This window comes from Danio rerio, chromosome 2 (assembly GCF_049306965.1).
Source record: "Danio rerio strain Tuebingen ecotype United States chromosome 2, GRCz12tu, whole genome shotgun sequence".
NCBI classification, from domain to species: domain Eukaryota; kingdom Metazoa; phylum Chordata; class Actinopteri; order Cypriniformes; family Danionidae; genus Danio; species Danio rerio.
The window spans coordinates 28,296,356-28,318,181 of NC_133177.1; the positions used below are offsets into that span (position 1 = coordinate 28,296,356).

General features: G+C 34.0%; 1 protein-coding gene across 1 annotated transcript; it reads right to left on the reverse strand.

Annotated features, from left to right (window-relative positions):
• Positions 1–1,195: 1,195 nt before the first annotated feature.
• nck1a (NCK adaptor protein 1a) lies at positions 1,196–18,690 on the reverse strand. Its single transcript, XM_687914.7, has 3 exons — positions 18,592–18,690; positions 6,931–7,634; positions 1,196–2,128 (listed from the first exon to the last, which is right to left on the reverse strand). The coding sequence occupies exons 1-3, from the start codon at positions 18,623–18,625 to the stop codon at positions 1,934–1,936; spliced, it is 933 nt and encodes a 310-aa protein (XP_693006.3). The 5' UTR covers positions 18,626–18,690; the 3' UTR covers positions 1,196–1,933.
• Between the last annotated feature and the right edge of the window lie 3,136 nt (positions 18,691–21,826).

Consider the following 21,826-nt stretch of genomic DNA (forward strand, 5'->3'; position numbering starts at 1 on the left):
ATCAAAACAAGTCGTTGAAAGCCACTATAAATTTTCATTCTATACTTGCTAGGAAATTTTACTTTCACAAACAGAGGTTTCGTTAAAAAAACACAAACTCTTACAGACTTCTTATGTGAAATAGAACATTTAATAAATTCAATTAGATTGATTGATAATAAGAAATGTACTTCTTTTTTGCGTAAACATGATGAAATCTTTCATGCTTGATTTTTTATCTTTTTATTGCATTATTATTATTATTTTTATCTACTTAATTTTTGGTTTTGCTCTTAATACTGTTCATCTAGTGTTGATATTGTAAGAACTATTGTCTTTTCCTGTAGTCTATATAATATGCAGTTTCTTGATGTCACTAATAATAATAATATTAATAATAATAAAATGACAATTTATTTAATAATAATAATAATAATATTTTTATGATTTCTAAATACTACTAATACTAATACATATTTTCCCTTCATATTTATTTTTTCTTATAAGTAATTATTGTTTTACAAAGAAATTTAGATTTATAATTTTTTCTATTAACATAATGACTTTTATTTATTACGTATTTAATTGATTTATTTTATGATTTATTACTTATTTGCTTTGATTAATTTTATCATGTATCAATTATATTTAGACATGTATTTATTTGTTACATTGTTATCCGTACTACTACATTCATTCATTCATTTTATTTTTGGCTTATTCCCTTTTATTAATCTGTGGTCGCAACAGTGGAATGAAGCGCAAATTCATCTAGCACATGTTTTACACAGCGGATGCCCTTCTAGTTGCAACCCAGTACTGGGAAACAGCCATACACTCTCACAAGCACACACATAAACCAGGGCCAATTTATTATTCAATTCACTTAAACCGGAGCAGCCGAAGGAAACTCACGCCAACACAGGGAGAACATGCAAACTTCACACAGAAATGCCAACTGGCCCAGTCAGGACTCGAACCAGTGACCTTCTTTCTGTAAGGCAACAGTGCTAACCACTGAGCCACAGTGTCACCCTAATAATAAAAATAATAATGATGATAAAAATGATATAGATATTGTATATTGTTATATATATTATTATAAGTTATTTTTATAATTTATTTTAAGCAAAGTAACCAGAAACTTTATTTAAACATATTTTAATATATAAATTAACTAAAATCGTCAGACACATTAAATAAAAAAAAGACAAGCTTGTATGGACAATACTTTATTTTTAAAAGATACACTTATCAAGAAGTGATATGAAACAAAATCATTCTTGCGGAAGGAAACAACATTCACAGTATACAAGTTGTTACAAATTGTAATTGTAATTACAAATTAGTACTTGAGAAAGACAATTAGGGAAAAGGTGTTAAACAGTCAACAAGTCAATGGAAAAGAAATATAACCTACTTCTGTAAAAATCCAATGCAGATTAAAACGAAAGATTTGGCATTGACAAAAGAAAAGCATAGCAATAAAATGATGATGACACATTTATCAGGTAAAAATCTCATTACATATTGGCTTTAAAGTCACATATTGGGCTTTTACTTTCCCAGAATGATTATCCAACTGTGTCCTTTCTCACGATGTCCTTGGCAAGGCTCTTTAAAATTTTGAGATTTATTCTTCATTTTTACCACTTTAAAACTGACACAATGAGCCTACAAACATACACAGACGCAAAGACCAAGTGAGGAATTATTTTTCAACTGCTGCACTGAAAAAAGTTGTTCAATTATAGCTTATCATCCTGATATACTGTATATCAAAGGTGGCATTCAAATTAGCTAAATATCCCATAGCAAGACTGGAGCAAATGCATCTTTATTATATGTAATTTTAAATTCAAGAACAATGCATTTAATCAAAGGAGATTTCACACTATCCCAATGGATTTTTTAAGTTGCTGACAAATGACAGGAGGTTTCAGAGACTCTAGGCTCAGGTTAATGGTTTTATCAGGTACAGTTTATCTCCATGCTCACTGGTAAATATGGGGGCCTTTTTGTAATGTTCCACCAGATCCTCCATGGTGCTGAACTTGCGCTGACCAATGCAGAAGAATCCATCATTTAGCAGCACCTTGAAATGCTTGTTCTTGTACAATGCCTTGAGAGAGATGGAGAAGTCGTTTGGCTGAGGAAAAAGAAATTAAAATTGAGAGGTTGCGGTTTCAAAAAAGCACAAATAAAATCAATGCACATACCCTTCAGAATGCATACATTAATAAAGATAAATAAAGCAGCCTATGTAAAGTATGAATGTAAATTATGCCTATTAATTATGCAATTTTAAATATTCCTAATTTTGTTTTGGATGTCTCCTACTATGGATTTAAAGCAATTCAAAGTGCATTTTTCTTGATGTAGGTATTTTTATGTTTCTCATGTGACTTTTTAAATTAGCATATTGCTAGCTCGATCGTTCAGTCAACAGCAAAATAAACTGTATGTCCAACCTCATCTTACTATGTTTTCATTTCTGGTGATTCTTCAAAGTATAATATAATATTAATTAATCTGATATTGAACACCGTATGGTGTATTGTCAGTTTTGCTTTCCTTGATGTGGTAATGACTTTTCACTTGCTTTTTGCCATCTTGTGACATTGCATAGTACTGCAATAAGGTTTAATTTGAGTATATGTTGAATACTTCAACAAGAATTGTCCTTTGGTCTAGAATGTGCAGTCAGTTCTCAATTATCTTATTATTAGAACCTGAAACTGACAACCTGAAACTACCTCAGGTGGCCTTACAGACACACCAGTGCAAACAGATCTTTTTCAAAGGTTTCATATTTCCTCTGTCTCTCCATGTGCCTTTTTGATATGGCTTGTGTATGCACAAAGTCTGTTATAAGCTAAGCTCTTTTACTTTTTAATGCATAGAAACCCAGATTTATTTTATTTTCCAGCATAATTCGCACTGGCCTGGCTGTGGATATGTGGCTAAAAAAAACTAAAGTCTGGCTTTTTATACAGTTTTGTTACACATACCCAGTGGTGTACAGTAACTACAAATACTCAGATTACTGTAATTGAGTACTTTTACTCAGGAATTGTAATTAAATAAGTAGTTTTAAAGATATGTTCTTTTACTTTCGCTTAAGTACATTTTTAGTGCAGTATCTGTACTTTTACTCCACTACTTTCCTTCAACCTGCAGTCACTACTTTACTATTTCCTGTAATTCCTGTCCAATCAAATCTCACAAAGAAGGTAAATCACATCATGATGAACAACCTCAAGACATGGGCCATTTATAATTTCAGCAAACTGTTTGGAAGAATTAAAAGTGTCCAAGAAGATGATAAAAATCTTTACATGCATTGACCCAGAGACTGTTTAGATGCATGTCACTGATGAGAAGATGATGGAGGTTTACTGTAAGATGACTGAAATGGTCTTAAACACAGCAGGCACAAGACGTCAACATGATGTCAGATTGACATTGTACCCCAACGTCATGGGGATGTTGCATTTTGTTTGGAAATGAAAATCAGGTTAACGTCAGAACTCAACATCAGGCCGATGTCAATGTCCAACGTCAAACCTAAAATCAACCAAATATCAACATCTGATGATGATGTTACGGCTTGATGTTACCACTATGACGTCTATCAGATGAATTTTGGTTGCCATACCTGATGAATAAATGTCAGTATTTGATGTCAACATGACAATGGTTTTAAGATGTTATTGGTCACTTTCTAACTACCTTAAATCGACCAAATATCAACGTCATTTCACGTCGTTATTGTACGTCAAAATAACATTGTCCTTAGACGCTAGTTAGACATTAAATTTTGGTCACCTGACATCAATTATGACAACGTGTGCCTGCTGGGCAATGACTGAATGCACTACAGAATGTTACATTTACACACACATGCACAAATTACATGTAAATGCATCAGCTTTTTACAACATACTCACTACTCTTGAGTACTTTTGAAAGGGTTACTTTTTTTACTCATATTTTCAGTAATATTTACACTTTTACTCTACTTGCACTACATTTTTAGGCAAGTAATGGTACTTTTACTTGAGCATGATTTTTCTGTATGCTTTACACGACTGCACGTACCTATGTTTGTGCAGGAATTAAGGAAACTATACACTTTTTAAAAAAACACTGTTCATTTATTAAAGAAAGCATTGCAGGCTTAAAATCCCAAACTTTTCACAAACCCTTCTAAGCTTTAAAAATAATACAGTTTATGAATAATAATAATAAATATGAAAAATATAAAAGGTGTGGATTATATATGAGATCAATGTTAACACTTTACAGATGGTTTTGTGACTGTAAACCTCATTCTCATCAAATGCCACTGACCTTTAAATTATGATATTTAGCATCTGAGGCAATTCAGTAATGAAAAACGTTGATATGGAAAAAAATGTATGAATATCACAAATGCATAAGGTGTGCATTATATTTGAGATCTACACCTTACAGTTGGTTTTGTAACTGTAAATCATTCTCTTTCAATGCTATTGAAGTTAGAAAAGTGTCTTCCGTATGTAACTTTGGAAAATATAGAACAGTCATGTGCATACATATCACATGTTCAGTCGTTGGGCTTGTGCAAGTACACTAATGGCTACTAGTATGCGTGCTTGTGTGTTGCTTTACATCACCATTAACAAACCTGGAAAGAATAATACAGAACTTTTAAGAGTTTTCCGTGATCATTGTCATATAAATGCACACTGATACTGGAACTATGATGACTCATTTCAGTGCAGAAGATGTTGGTTTACAGACTATCTAAGATTTGACAATGATGTCACACTGCAGTGTGAGTAACTGTTTTTTATTATTTGTTCACCATTGCTTTGTCCGATTTTACAGATTATTAATTTGCACTCATTTTAAAGCATTTTTAACATAAACCACAGCAGTGATGTCTATGAAGGATGTACTGTAGGCTGTTCATCACATGCAGAGGTTTAAATTGGAAGCACGCAGCTGATTGGTCAAACTTTTGAAAATTAAATATGGAACACTGTTACCCAATCAAAACAGTGGGTGTTTCCAATAATTTCAGAACGAAACAGTATTATTAGAATATTAAGGGGGATTTTTTCAAAGAAAATGGATGCCTCTAAATGACTTCTGACCACCACAGATGTGTTTTCTTGAAAAGTGTGACTGTACCCAGCTTTCTTTAATCCCAGCTGGACTTCTTTGTTTTTATATTATCATTTGATTCTTGCTACTACTTGTATTTATTGACATCATTGTTTCAATAAACATGAAAATGTAAATAAAAAAAGAACAAGTTTTTTTTCTTCTGATGGTGTGTTCCAAATTAAATTTGTAAAATCTCAATCATTCATTTTAGTATTATTTGCTCATCCCCCAAAGTGGCAGAGCGACATTAGCAAAGCTGAGCTACAGCAAGGGGGACCTTGAGCTCCAGCTCCTCCTTGCTGCACTTCTTCTACAAGTAATGTCACTGGGGGTTGGGGTTAGGGGCGGGTAAAGTGACCGCATTGAAACAGCTTATAGGAGGAGGAGCGGGAGCTCAAGCTTCCCCTTATCAGAGGTGTGCTCCACCCATGTGGCACCATCACCATTTCCCAGTGAAGGCTGGGGTTGGGGGAATGCCTTTAAAGGGTCACGAAACACCAAAACACATTTTTTGAGCTGTTGACAGTCGTATATGTGTCCCACACTGCTAAAAACACTATTAGGACACCTATATTTCACTAAAAAGTGTAAATTGGTTGTTTTTGCGTTATTTCAAGCAAATTCGTACTTCCTGTTTGAAACGAATTTTTGAAGCTGCGTCACAGTCATGACATAATAGCGTTGTATTCCAGTGTGCAGACTGGACGTCTGTGCCAGAGTGAGTCTTATTACGTCTTACAGTGTGATGCATTAATGCATGAGTAAGGCTTGGTTCAAACCAATCAGCGCGCTCTATTGTGCAACTTCATTAATATTCATTAGTGTCACCGTGTTTACACCACAGAGACGCCACGTTGTGTTGGCAAAACAAGCGTGAAGTGTTGCTTTTATAGTTTGCTGCCATTAAGCTTTGTTTTAATTTTCACTCTGTGAGAGCTCATCTGGATCACGTGTGGATTAACAGTGTATGCGACGCTCGACAACAATAACTTACGTGTCTAAGGAGGATTATTGTTTACCTGAGAGCTGTTCTCATCTGCAAACGCTGAGATCTGGATTCGTTTGTAGTATTCTCTCCATCAAGACGCGGCTCTAGTTGCTGGTGATTGTCCTGTCTCTACAGATTTGGTAAGTGAGCGACCAGTGCTCTTTGTTTATTCAGTTTGTTCGTATCGAATTAAGTTAACTATTGCACTGAGTGCAAACATGTTAGCACCGCATTTTGTGACCGGAATAACACACGCGGCTTTCTGACACTACCTTCCGTGTGCATCTAAGTTTCCGGGAAATGCGGAGGGTTTTTTTCTCTCATTCGCCGTGCGGTATCAAACATTGCATGAAAAATACACGCTTAGAGCAGATCCTCGAATCAAATATCTCGTTTGTCGCAAGGGGCATGAATGAATTCCCTGAATGAAAGAGCCAAACTGCAGTTAAAGTCCAACATTTAATAATTTGGCAAATAATTTGACTACAGATGTCCATGTAGGTTAAACACCATCCCTTTCTCCTGTGTGTATTTTGACTGAAACTCGCGCGTGCCCAAATAGACACTCCCACACCCTCCCACTTTAGTTCCTCCGACACTCCCCCCTAAACACAGCTGGACACGCCCACTTTTCTGACTTTTTTCAAAGTAAAGGTGTGAAAACACCCTGCTGAAACGAGGGGGTTTCATGGCCCTTTAAAAATAGGCGGTTTTGTACCAATTAAGTTGTATATATTCAAATACATTTGCCACTTTTCTGACAGGACGTAAAATAGTTATGTTTCCTTGTAAGTTTGGACTGGACTTACCATAGACTCGCTGTCTCTGATAAGGAAATCTCCATCTACACCTCTCTGGTTCAAGACCATCTCAGCCTGGTGCCGTGTCAGTTTTCCATAGTACCATTGTTTTCCTCCAAACTTTCCATCCATAGAGGGCTTAATGTCATAGTTTGAAGGATGAGGCCCTGAAATGCCCAATTCCTTATGTGTTTTCTGCACAACCGTCACATAGTTCTTGGGCACCAAACCCACTTGCCCATTTTCCTTTCTACACTTCCACCACTCAGGATCGTTCTCGGGTTTCTCCAACACATCCATGAGTTCGTACTTGTTGAAATTAAGCTCCTCGACATTGCCAGAGCTGAAATGATAAAGTGCCTGTACAGTCTGCAGAACCTGAGAGCTGTTGTTATTGTGCCCCACGGAGGCCAGTTTATCGGGGTTCACGGAATCGACCCTCATTGTCCCGTCCACGTCCTCTGTGACATAATTAGAGGGGAACCATCCAGAAAGGCCATTATAGGATCCTCTCCACCAGCCGTCGCTGCACTTCTCCATTACGATGACCCTTGTGCCCTTGACCAGAGAGAGCTCATCCTCTCGTTCTGCGGTGTAGTTGAACTTGACCAGCGCAGGAAGATTGAGGTCATAAAGTCGCTCATCGCCCTCATATTTCTCTGCACTGGAGGGCAAATCTCGTACACAGCCTTTCTGCTTCACTTTCCCAATTCCTGCAGTCAGAGAGAGGGTAACGTTAAGTTTAGAAATGTAAACTGTTAAAAAAGCCCCTATTATGGGTTTTTGAAAATGACCTTCCATGCAGTGCGCAACAAAGCTCAAAGTGTATGAAAAAATCCAGCTGATGTTTAAATCTGAAAGTGCACCTTGTTTAAAAGTATAGATGTTTTAATAAAAGATTTGACTCAGAGTTGTTATAATATTCATCGTTCATCTGGATCTTTTGTCGGTTTGTAAGTCAAAATGAAACAATACCAAATATAAAGTGCCAGGTCTGGTAAAAGATAAATGCACCTTTCTTTTCAAACACTAGCGGATTGCCGGTGTGTGTGAGAGATTGATCATGACTGAAGATGAGTGAACATAAATGAGTGAATGTTCTGGTGATATACCAATACAATAACCTACCCTGCAATGAGGGATTTGTCTGCCATTTATTAAAGAAAGGATCAGAAAAGACTATTGATGTATCGGACGTTGTCAGATTTGACAGGAACTTTATCAATACATTTTTCATGGACCAGTTTCTTTCTCCATTTCACAAGTGTAAGTGCGATTAAAATGGTTCCCTCCTTGTTTTCTTTAGCCTGCAAAATATGTATTTAAGTGTGTTGTGTTGCTTGTAATCACTCCGTGTGGTTTGTACTGTATTGTGTCTAAATCGTGCCGCTTTGTTTACGAGTTTAAATGCATTTGTGGTTCTCTGCCATTTGTCGTTGCTATGGCCAGCATCAGCTGTTCCTACACATGCAGTGGTCAAGTTTCAAAATTAGTCACCTTTTGTCATTGTGTGTATTAATATTAAACGTATGTTGTTATTATTACTTATGGTTAAGAATAGAGCAATATGCTGGTGTTAAACTGCATTGCTTTAATACACTCCTGCATTGTGCTCACACATACACTGTGCACTCTGACTACTTCAACAATGTTGATAAGACATGGATGGCGTTTCTCTCAGTCTCATGCCAAGTGCAGTCGACCAATCGCAACAGACTGGGTCATTAGCGCAATCAGAGCAGATTAGCATCGCACTAAGGAGGGGCTTGGGAACCAATGAATCATTAAACAAATCATGGAAGTCCCTTTATGGAGACTCTAAGATGTGGACCACAATTTACAGACTTATTTGAGTTTATTTGGAGAGGCAAAACAGAGTATGTTGAAAGAAAAACAATAGTTAGGAATATATCAGAAGGAGGATTAAATGCATTAGATTTCGAAACTATTAACAATATCTTTCAAATCAATTGGATCGAGAATTGTCTTTATAACAATAATTCCTTATGGTTCTCTATCCCTAATTTTAGATTTAAAAAATGTGGCCTTCACTTGTCATGTTTGTTCATTAGAGTATGATGTCCCGTTTCTGGAAACAATTATTTTTATATGTATAAAACATTTGATATATATATATATATATATATATATATATATATATATATATATATATATATATATATATATATATATATAATTTTTTTTGCAGTTTTAAGCATTTTGGTTGACTAAGGTAATATCCACCCAATACACATAATTATTAAATATTGATAAAACTATTCATTAAATAGTGAAATGTATATTTTTAAATCCAAAATAATTTGTAATATTTACTATTGATTGTTTCCTCTTTTGATAAATTGATTCAATGACAGTGTTATATTTGCACAGACCAGAAAAAAAACAACAACTAATCATTTGAATGCTTCAGACCTGCAAATCATAAGACTAACTATTAGCTTGTGTCTTCAAAATCTCGTGTCTAGAGTTTGTTAATAATGTAAACACTGACAAACTCACATAACAAGCATGTTTGACAAGTTTGCTAAATCAAGTCAGAAAAGCACACCCATGATCCCAAAAGAAAGATATTCCAGATTGGCGATTGGGAAACGAAACATCAGACACTCATTTCTAGGTCTCAGACTGTGTGTCTCTCTAATACACACCCAACCAGGGCTGTCAACATATCATTCTCCTTTCAGACTAAAGTGGGTCATAATGATGACAGAAAATGATGACAGAAAGTTTCAGAAGGGTGTTTTTGCACTGATGCCATACAAGAACAATCTTTGCTTCTAAAATTAATATTTTCAACCACGTTCCTGGAGGACCACCAACACTGCATGTTTTAGATGTCTCCTTTGTATGTCACCCCTATTACAAGTCTTTTAGTCTTTTCTAATGAGCTGATGATCTGAATCAGGTGTGTTTGGTTAAGTGGATATGGAAGTGCGCAGAGCTGGTGGTCCTTCAGGACCGTGGTTGAGAAACATTGTTTTAGTATATCTTCTGTAATGTGAAAAACATTTTAATGATTCTTTTTTCAAGGTTTCATGTATGTGAAAGCTTCTCAATGAAGCCATTGCCAATGGTAATTAGCTTTCATTTTAAAACGTGCAGTTTATAGTCATTTTTGACATTGACATTTTCAGACATTTTGAAAAGTGTTGTTTACCAAACATTCTTGCTGGTCCCCACTGTCTTCTATAGTATATAATAAAAGTCAATGGAGATAAAAAAAAATACAGTATTTGGTGAGCAAATAACATTTTGTAATTGGCTGAACTCTCCCTTTATCTATCAACTTTTTTATTTTTTATGCAGGAGCAGTCATGATCATTGTAACCTAATTGTGTAGAGACTTTTGGTCTCATTTTGTCCCTTTCATTCACATTGATTTTGCTTGAACTGCAAACTGGTATTTTCTTCTTATAGCATTTTAGTAAGGTTCATAAACACACTGGTTTGTAGAGCAAGTGGTTTGACCATTTACTGCCATATTTTTTATTCCTACACTGTAAAACACATCCGTAAATTACCAGCTTTCTGTATTGTTTTTACTTTTCCCTGTTTTTTTTTTTTGTTATGTTTTGAATCGCATTATGAGACCTTGATCTTTCTTCTGTCAACTTCTAACCTTAAAAAGTTGGAAAAAGTGACATTTTGAGTAGTTTAAAGTTATATATTGTCTGGGTTGGTGTTGTATTTTACGGTACAAAAATCTTGTAATAAACTGCCAGTACATTTTATGATTTTTTGCAAACTTATTTCTCTATATGCTATTACTTATACTATTATATTATTTTGATCTACTAAAGTCTCAATAAAATTTTATTAATTAAACTGTACAGTTGAATTTTCAACATTAAAAGTCAACAGAGCAGAGATCAAGGTCCCATAATCCAAGTCACAAATGTAAATAACATTGAAAAAAAAATGTCTGCAAAGTTGTTGCAAACCAAAAAAATTATATTAATTGAATTTACACAAACAAATTAAATTTAGTAATGTTCAGCTTAATTTGTTTGTTTGAGTTCAGCCCAAATAAACTGTTTACAACCACTTACTGTAAAAACGAAATGTAAATCCAAGAAATCTTCTTTGAAATAATTTTTTTCAGTGAAACAGAAAACACAAAATATGGAAACTGTTAATTAACAGATATTTTTTTCAGTGTAGTCATTTACGCAAATTAATCATAAAAAGACAATTACAGAAAAGAGATTACTTTCGCATTGAAAGTAAGGTCACAAGATAAAAACTTCCCATGGCTTACACAGGATGATTTATAGAGAAACAGATGAAGTGGAATTATTCAGGCACTCTTTGTGGAATCATAAAGAGACAGACACTTCTTCAACAAAGGATGCATTTAAGTTTCTCCGAGGTGTTATAGACATTTTAGTCTATTTCTCACTGGCCCTGTGATCAAACAGTTCCTACAACAGCACATGGTCTTATTTGTATATTTAAGTGTTAGATTGGAGTTTATCCTATAAAGGCCAGCGGTTTCCCAGGGTCTTGTCTTCCCCGTTGCTGATAAAACTGATATTTGACATGTAGTTTTCAATAAAGCAGCAATGAGGGGCTGTTCCTCTCTTCTCCTCATCTTGTTGTTGTGGAGCAGGGCAGTCACTTCTCACTGTACTGGTTAGATCCAGTTCTTTCAAGAGAGTAATTCATGGAAAAGTCTTCAGAAGAACAGCAGGCTAATGAGCTTTTTAGAAAAACATGTTTCTCATGAGCATTGTTGATTGTTAAAACCAAAATTGGATTTCAGAAGCAGAAGTGCACTCAGTACTCAAGCACATATAGACATTTTGTATATTATTATAAAATGTATATAGAGTTGAAGTCAACATTTTTATCCATCCTATGAAAGTTGAATTCTTTTTCAAATATTTCCAAAGTGATGCTTAACAGACCAAGGAAATTTTAACATTATTTTGTATAATTGTTTTTTTTTTCTACTGGGGACGGTCTTTTTTTTGGCTGAATTAAAAGTGTTATTATTTTTAAAACATTTTTAAGGTCAATAGTATCAGCCACCTTGATTATTTACAGTACAAACCACTTTTGACAAAATTCTTGCTAAATAACATATTTAAGTATTTAAATTTTTAAGCTCTTTAAGCTGAAAACTAGTCAATCTTACAAAATAACTAGTAAAATATTATGTACTAGCCTCAAGGCAAATTTATTTATTTATTTATTTATTTATTTATTTATTTATTTATTTATTTATTTATTTATTTATTTATTTATTTATTTATTTATTTATTCTTTTAATCATTCATTCAATTATTTATTTATTTAATTATATATTTAATAAATTTTATGTATTTTAATTTAACTTAATTCATTAATTTAATTTAATTTAATTTAATTTAATTTAATTTAATTTAATTTAATTTAATTTAATTTAATTTAATTTAATTTAATTTAATTTAATTTAATTTCATTTCATTTCATTTTATTTTACTTTATTTTATACAAACCATTTTATTTTTATAACACAAAATGCTTCTGAGATTTTATCTGAGAAATTCTTCTTTTTATTCTTTTTTTGAGAAAATATATTATTTTAATTTAATTTTATATCTTTAAATAAAATAAAATAAAATTAAATCAAATTAAATTACATTAAATTAAATTTAGTTTAATAAATTTTTTTGGAATGTATTTGAATTTATTTTATAACACAAAATGCGTCTGAAATTCCAGACTAATATTTATGTTTATTTTATTTTATATTTTACTTTTTATATTATTTTATTTTATAATTATTTTATTTTTTATTTATTTGTTTGTTTCAATTTTAATTTTTTTATTTTTATTATATAACACAAAATGTGTCTAAGATTCCAGACTGATAATATTTTATTAATATTTTATTTATTTAAAATATGTTATATATTTTCAAATTAAATGCAATTCTGCACAGCTATGGAAAAAAAGAAATCTGAATTCAATGGATATTTTAGTTATGATTTTGAGTACAACTGAAAAATAATATATAATTTAATATTTGTTTTATTAGGTCTGACACTTATATAATACACATAATATACTTATATATTTATGACAAAAACAATAAGCTTACCATAAAAACTAAATAAAACCAACAGCTGTATTTCAATAAGTTATCGCTGATATGTGGTATTTATGAATGAAAACGATCCAAATTATTTTTGCTGATATTAAATCTACATAAATTCAGTACAGATAGCATCTTCTAATGGTAAACCATAATCGGACATTTAATTTAAAAAATCGGTCATTTCAGATCCACACAAGTAACCAGAGATGCTACAACTATTTTTAAAGCATTGTAAATATTACAATGTACACACAAAAAAAATTGCAAACAAAGGGAGCCGTGCCCTCCAAATGAAAAGGAAACCACATTTTTGTCTATCCATGACCATCAACAGGAAGAAAAAGCAGAAGAGTGAGAGAAGAGTTTCCTGTCAAATAAACACCAGCGCAATACATGGGGCAGAGTGTTGAAAGAGCCTCGTGATCCTGTTAACTCATTCTTATGTGTGGAATTACAGCTCATAACTTTCCAAACTTATCCATAACAGCCCCTTTATTCCAACTGACCATGAAAGCATAAAAAGTGACAGGCCAAAAATTGGAGGGAAACAAGTTGTCAGTGATAAATCACAAGCACGGCCATTTGTGATGCAACCCATTTGAGAGGTAAAACCATTGTGCGAACGTGTGGAAAAGATAACGAAGTCAAACTTTTATTTCAGTGGAAATTCCAGGCAATGGTAATGAAAGCGGGATCCACGCAAATCTTGACTGTCTTTATGACATGACTCAAGGACAAAGCTGGAAGCACTGCGTCCTGTCTGCTTTTGTTTCATTTCCTCTGACAGCCAGAATAACTGCAGCTCAGCTTTCCAGTCAGTTTTCCACATGCGTAAAAACATTTAAAAGCAAAGATAAGGCAGAATAAGGCAGAAAAAAAATCTTTGGCATCACATGTCCATATGAAAGTAGGCCTGGAATGGCAAGCTCATAAAGTCTTAGAGTGGACTTCAGTCCAAGAGCTTAACAAAGATGCATTGAACACTGAAGGTTTGAAATGAGTTTGCATGCATCTGGTGAGGTTTGCATGTTGTTTTGTTCCAGTTTCACCATTTTCCACAACTTAAGGTTATGCATTGACCTAATTTTGTTCTTATATTGATTGAGATCTCTCGCTCTGGCTTGGTTTTAAAAAAGCTGAGTGTGATTATCGATGTAATGTGACCCTTGGCAAGCTGCAGTTTGGTATCCACGACAGGAATTGAGTGAACACAGCCAAATCACCCCGCCTTTGTTTCTGTTCGGCTGAGCTCACTCCACCAATGACATCATAAGACAAATAGCCTCACAAACACATGTAGCATCCAAGAACTGTCAGCAAAGGTAGCGCCGTTAACTCTCAAAGCGACACAAACACGCACATTCATACAAACACAGACCCGGTATGAACGTCGGTTTGTTTTTCTGTTCACTTTGATCTTGCAGCTGCAGTGTCCTTTACTGTATCCTTTCAAGCAATGACATTTAAAATGAGCACTCAAAAAGATACTATAGCTGCTTGTTGAACTACACTGTAAAAAATGCAGGGTTTCACTCAAATTCTTCATGTTATCCCAACACAAATGGATTAGGTTAACAATCGTTTTTACAAATTTAAGTGGATTGAACATAAAACAATTAAGTTGTCCCAAAAATAAACTTGTGTAGTTTCAGCTCATTTTGAATAAGTGGTTAAAACAAGCAAAAAAAAAAAAAAAAAAAAAGTCATTTTTTGAGTTTACTTATGAAAAATTTGCTAAAATGCCACAATTCTTGAGGTTTTGTTACTTTTTGAAGGGAAAAAAAAAAAAAAAAACATTAGGTTATCTAAATCGATTTGTGTTTGGACAAACCTAAACCACCTGTGGAACCAGCTTTTTTAAGGCAAGAAACTTTATACATATTTGTACAAAAAAAATGAAAAACAGTTGTTATTTCCAAAACCTTACTGTAAAAATATGCAAGCAAGAAAAAGATAAAGAAAACATATTGGTTAACCCCGAAAAGTTCAAGATTTAATGTCTAATTCGAATCTCTCAGTCAAATATTTGCATTTGGTAAATTACAAAATGAGGATCATGCCATTTTTGACTACATGAGGGTTCCTCAGTGTCTGATTTCACATTGAACAAATGTTTTTCACACATAAAGTTAAATTATAGCCTTTTGTCATAATGCTCTAAATCAAAATGTGAATATCAAAAATCCTTTAATAAGTTTTTTTAATGTGTGTGAATAAATCCTTACACCTGTGAGAGATTTAAGCTTCACTTTCCATGATCTTTTCCATGACAGAAGAGCATATATAATCAACAGGGATTTAAATCTCTCACAATGTCTGTGATAAAAAAATAAATAAATAAATACATTTAGAATTTTTAAAAACTGTGAAGGCACTTTGTAATTGTAACACATGATCCAAAAACAGGAAGAAGCAAGTTGTGTCAACAGCTCGTCATCCCTTAACAACAACTCCAACAACTCAACAAAGTTTTTAATTAAGTTTTTTATTTTCCAATTATGATTTAAATATGTAAATCTCGATTTCAAAATATATGGGGAAAAAAACTAAGAATAAACATACTGTACTTCTTCAACAAAAAATACATCAGATTTTACGTGCCCAATCATACATGAAATAATACGCTAAATATATTGAGGATACCATTAACAATTAACAGGCTTTTAGCATAGTATTTTAGAGTCGTTTACCGTTAAAATCATGACTGTTTTTATACCGCAATGTTTTTTGTTTTGTTTTTTATCATGGGGCTTTTAGTTTAGTAAGCTTATGTATCAAACAAATGCAGTGTTGTTTGATATACAGTTGAAGTCAGAATTCTTAAACCCCTTAAATAATTAGCCCCGGTAATTTTTTCCCCAATTTCTGTTTAACAGAGAGATTTTTTAACACATTTCTAAACATAATAGTTTTAATAACTCATCTCTAATAACTGATTTATTTTATTTTTGGTATGATGACAGTAATTAATATTTGACTAGATATTTTACAAGACACTTCTATACAGCTTAAAGTCACAATTAAAGGCTTAACTAGGTTAATTAGGTTTACTAGGCAGGTTAGGGTAATTAGGCAAGTTATTGTATACGGACGGTTTGTTCTGTAGACTATTGAAAAATATATAGCTTAAAGGATCTGATAATATTGACCTTGAAATGGATTTAAAAAAATTAAAAACTGCTTTTATTATTATTATAATTCTGACTTCAACTGTATCCTATTTTAATTAATAGAAAGCTATTCATAAACTCAAGACTGACCATTAATTAAAAAAATGCTAAGATTATTATTATTATTTTTTTTACCTTAATTAAAATAGAACAGTAGCTGTGCAGGAAGGCAAGTTGGAGAGAGAGAGGTAAGATTAGATACAATCTGTGGGCCGGGGCTTGAACTTGGGGATGCCCGAAGCACAATATTACTACATGTCGCCATACTGCTCACAAGACTACGATTACTAATCTTTTAATCTATGTCATTTCAATTGGTTTGACAATATACCACAAACTTCCTGCTATATAAGATGCGATGTGTTTTTTATTAGAAACTAATATACTTCAAATTCTACCCTTTTTAAAAAAAAAATTAGACATCTCTAACATCTCTGAAGAAAAGTGACAGATTACTGTTAATAGGCATCAAAATTGTCAGCAATCATTTCTTACAATAATAATAATAATAATAATAATAATTATTAATAAGTCCTCACATTTTTATAGCACTTTTCTAGACACTCAACACAATGGGGGAGAGGGGGGGGGTCTCCTCATCCACCACCAGTGTGCAGCATTCACCTGGATGACGCGACGGCAGCCATTTTGCACCAGACCACACACCACACACCAGTTTATTGGTGGAGAGGAGCCAATTATAATATGGGGATGGTTAGGAGGCCATGATGGACAGATGCCAGTGGGCAAATTTGGCAAGGATGCCGGGGTTAAACCACTACTCTTTTTCGAAGGACATCCTGGGATTTTCAACAACCACTGAGAGTCAGGACCGCGGTTTAACGTCTCATCCAAAAGACGTTCTTCATCTCTGCTACTAGTTAAAGCATTAAATAAACACGACTGAACATCTCACATCTCATGTTATCCTTTAATCACTGTTACTGGCCAAAAAATATCAATAAAGCCTCTTATAATTTATAACCACTTATAAATGATCACATGTAGAATTATACAATATTTACCCCAGGAGAGTAAATCGAGGGTCTACATCTTGTTATAAGTGCTAGAGGAATGATCTCTAAAGAATGACACGATGTTAAGCTATATCTACAGTGTTTAATGGATCTGTTTACAGAAATCTTTAATGTCACTATTACTCATTGTGTAGCTGACATTCATTCAATTATCAGCAGCATTTTTAAGGACGCAAAATTACACAAATCTTGAGACATTTTCCTTTTGTGCTGGAATCGGTTACACCCCCGTTTGGTATACAATAGCCTCTCTGAACTTCCACTGCATGCTAAAATGCACAGACAGAGAGAGAGAGAGAGAAAGAAAGGCAGACACAGAGAGCAAGAAAGAGAGCTGGCAGGAGGCCACCAGAGCAGCCTGCAATTTTTCCCCTCTTCCCAAATTTTCAAGTCTGACTATTCACAAGTGAGCAAACAAAAACGCAAATAAGGAGTCTCATTTGTTGAAGAGCCCTTTTCCCGTCACCACTGTTCTTTTGTCCTCCAAAGATCCGCTGCTTGGCTCTGCCAAGTCACGACACCCCACTGTCTTGTCCACTGTAATACGGCAAATAAAACACTTCGAAATGCTGAAAGTGTTACAAAGGAGAAGGAGCGTAATGAGAGAGAAAGAAACCCAGAGTCAAAGACCTCAATTATTCATTGCCTCACATCCTTCTGTTTTTCCTGTGCTAGAAATCTGCGTTGAATTAGAGGGCTTCCGGCCGCCTTCACAGAGCAACTCAAGTTGACAGTATAGAGGAGGTTTGAGGGGGCCTGCATGGGTTTCTGCTTTGATTTTTGCTTTTTAAGAGTGTCCAAGCTACCCCAAAGGGCCTGGTGCTATTTCCTCCCTCTCTTATGGGCAATTTTATAGACAAAAAGGGAGTATTTGAAGTACCTGAGTGTAGCTGCCCTTTAAAATGTATGTCAATGGAGTGTTTGTGTGTGGGACTTAAAAGTCATATAAGTGACACACACACACACACACACACACACACACACACACACACACACACACACACAAAACATGTAATTAACCACTAAATAATTGTATTACACTTAATATAAAGAAAGAGAGTCACATATTCTGGATAAAATGTTTATAAAAATTACTGAGGACAGTATTTTTCTATTATGATCTGCATTTAAACCCGTATTTAACCACTTTCTGCGGGTCATGTGAGACAAAGAGGGCAACATAAACACAATGACACTTACAACAGACTGACAACACAAAGTTCAAAACAACAAAATCACACCCATTACTCACAGAAACTGCCCTTTCCAAATTTATTATGCTAACACAAAGCAATGGCAACAACTGTGTCAGGCAAAAGTGTCATGTTTGAAGAGAAGAAGATAATAAACATGTACTTACGAAAGAAGTGTTTAAAAAGGTTGGCCATCTCCATTCCCAGCTCAGCGAGCAGCCGCCCTCTTTCACACACACTGTCTTTCTCTCTCTCACAGCTCTTCCATGAACTTCCTGAAAGTCCAGAGTTATTGACAGAGCAGCTCTCCACCCCACACACACATGACCATCTTTAGCCAATCGCTGTCTAGAGGCTCTCTCTGTAGGCTCTGTAGTGGCTGGCAGAGCCCCAAAAACACTCAGAGGGGCTTCTGTGGAAACTCAAACTCAAGGCAACTGTGTTTATCACTATGATGAGTCTACAGATGGAGCTTTATGAAAAGTTCAGATGCAAACACTTTTAAGTGCCTTTGACATTTGCTTCTAAAAGGAGCATTTGTCTCTTTGTAGGTGCAGTTTTTGCACTCTTATGTTGAAAAATATGTTATTTTTCATTCACAGACAAAATTCTCTTTTTTGAAGAAAACTGCAGAGGGCATTTTTTGCATGTGTAAATTCTGCTGAGCCATATTTTGTAGAAATTGTTTTTGACGTTTGTATGTACTGTACGTATCAATAATATTTCTTATAGACTGTACCTTTCGAATAAACCTTGCATTGTAGCTACATCATGAATATTGTTGTCTTAGTAATGAATTCTTTCTCAAATTTGGATAAAGTGGCCTGTTAGAGTAATATAAATATTTACACTAGCAGACTTTTGTCTCTGTGCTAAAAAGAACTCAAATTGGGTAGTTTTAAACATGTTTTTAGAGCATGCGGAAATCTCTTAATGGTATTAAAATAATACTGTCTGAAATACAAACACACAAGTGAATAATGTAAATGATGAAAAGTCCATACCAGAATAGAAATAGTTCAAAGAATGTTATCATTCATTCATTTTCTTTTTGGCTTGGTCCCTTTATTAATCTGGGGTCGCCACAGTGGAATAAACCGCCAACTTGTCCAGCATGTGTTTTACGCAGCGGATGCCCTTTCAGCTGCCACCCAGCACTGGGAAATAAAGAATGTTTAAAAAAAGTTTTTTTAAGGTATGATAACATATTTTCTTTATACTGTGAATACATATACTTGTAAACTTTTTAAAGCCCCCCCCCCCCCCCCGCCCCAAAAAAAAACAAAAAAAAACAAAAAAACAAACAAAAAGTTTTTAGTTTTTATCATACAAAGTTTTTGTATGATAATTTCAACTATTATTTCATATGTCTGACTTTTGACTTTTTCATTAAACATTTGGCTGCCACAATTTCAACTTTTTTCATTTCCAAGTTTTTTGTTTAGTTATTTATTTATTCAGGGGTGACATAGTAGCTCAGAGGTTAACATTGTCGCCTCACAGCAAGAAGGTCTCTGGTTCAAGTCCTAGCTGAACCAGTTGGCATTTCCGTGTAGAGTTTGTTCCATGTTTGCATGGGTTTCTTCGGGTGCTCCGGAGTCCAAAGACATGCGCTATAGGTGAATTAAATAAGCTAAATTGTCCGTAGTGTATGAGTGTAAATAAAAGTGTATGGGTGCTTTGCAGAATTGGATTGCGGTTGGAAGGGCATCTGCTGCATAAACATATGCTGGATAAGTTGGCTGTTCATTACGATGTGGCGACCTCTGATTAATAAAGGGACTAATCCGAAGGAAAATAAATGAATGAATGACTTTATTTATTTAACATGGAATATACTATCTAAAACACACGAGTTGTAGCATAAATATATGAAAATAAAATAAATTAAAAAAACACTGTACCTTACAATGACCAAGCCAGATTTGACAGATCTAGAAGTAACTTTAAGAGGAACTAAGAAACCCCCCGGACGACTGGGATTTACCAAAACTTTACCAAAATTAATTTTATTAACAACATCTAGCTTAGTTTACAATGTCTCAGTCATACTATTTAATCAGTAGCACTGATCAATTTTCAGTAATATTTTACTTGGTACGTTACAAAAAGGCATTTGTCTAAATTATCTTAACTGTTAAAACAAAAACAAAACAGAGAAAAAACGCAAGCCATTAAAGGTAGATTATTATGTTTTCATACTAGAGGGTGCATATTGAAAACAAAGTAGATTGAACAAAAAATAATTAAGTTTTTAACCAAAAAAACTTGTGGAGTTGTGTTGTTTCAGCTCATTTTAAATAAGTAGTTTAAATCAACACTAACGCAGTATCGACATCCATAGTAGAAACACAAAATACTATAGAAGTAAATAGCTGCAGCTTTTCAACATTCTTTAATATATCTACCAACAGAACAAACAAACTTAAACAGGTTTGCAACAAGTGAAATAGGAGTAAACAATGACCAAATTGTCATATTTAAGTGAACTATAAAGTCCACTGCTGCGTGCACACTGTAAACGCTAATAAGTTTAGACTACTGAAATGATTTGAGGAAAGTGATTCCCTCAGTGCGTTTGAGTAATCGGAAATTGACAACTCAATTAATTGAGTTGACCAAATGTAGTCTCTTCATTGAATTAAATTAAATGTTTAATTACAGATAACTTAAAAGTACAGATAACTTTAAATAGCTAATAGACTAAACTTCCAAATTCTTCAGCTTTTATATTCTTTAATTACTTGCTCTCAGGGTAGACACACATACACTACGGACACTTACCCAATTCACCTAGAACGCATGTCTTTGTACTGTAGGGGCAACTGGAGCACTCAGAGGAAACCCAAGGAACATGAAAACTTCACACAGAAATTCTAACTAGCCCAGCCGGGACTTGAACCAGCAACCTTCTTGCTGTGAGGCGACAGCGGTACCCACTGCGCCACCGTGTCACCTGTGTCATATCAATTTTAAAAATGTATAAAAGCTTTTAAATATCTACTTACTAAATTAACTTTCTCTTTCGTCAGATGGGTTCAGGTAGTGCCTCTGTCCTGCTATACTTCAGCAAAATACAGCATCACAAGCAAAATGACTACCTTGTTTCATTTAACATATATCGACCAATCAGCACAGTTGTCAAGGTAGAATTTCAAGCATAACCAATCATTGTAAACAGAGACATGGTGAAGCATTTAAAGAAATTAAAATGTTAAGTTCAGAGAAATTAAAATATTAATTAAAAGTTTTTTGCTGCCTAATGAGTAAGTTTAACACACCTGTCTAAGTTTTGATGCCAAAACATGGTATTTTAGGTGAACTTATATTAAATGAATATCTTTAGTAATGACAACAGTGGGGTTTACAGTGTAAATGCACATATACTATACAATAAAATGT

Excerpts from the sequence above, each read along its gene's own strand:
- nck1a (XM_687914.7), bottom strand. The coding sequence starts at position 18,625 with ATGGAGATGGCCAACCTTTTTAAACACTTCTTTC. Across the intron at positions 7,635-18,591 it reads CCTTTTTAAACACTTCTTTC|GAATTGGGAAAGTGAAGCAG; the intron begins GTAAGTACATGT and ends CTCTGACTGCAG. Across the intron at positions 2,129-6,930 it reads TCAGAGACAGCGAGTCTATG|CCAAACGACTTCTCCATCTC; the intron begins GTAAGTCCAGTC and ends CTTTTTCCTCAG.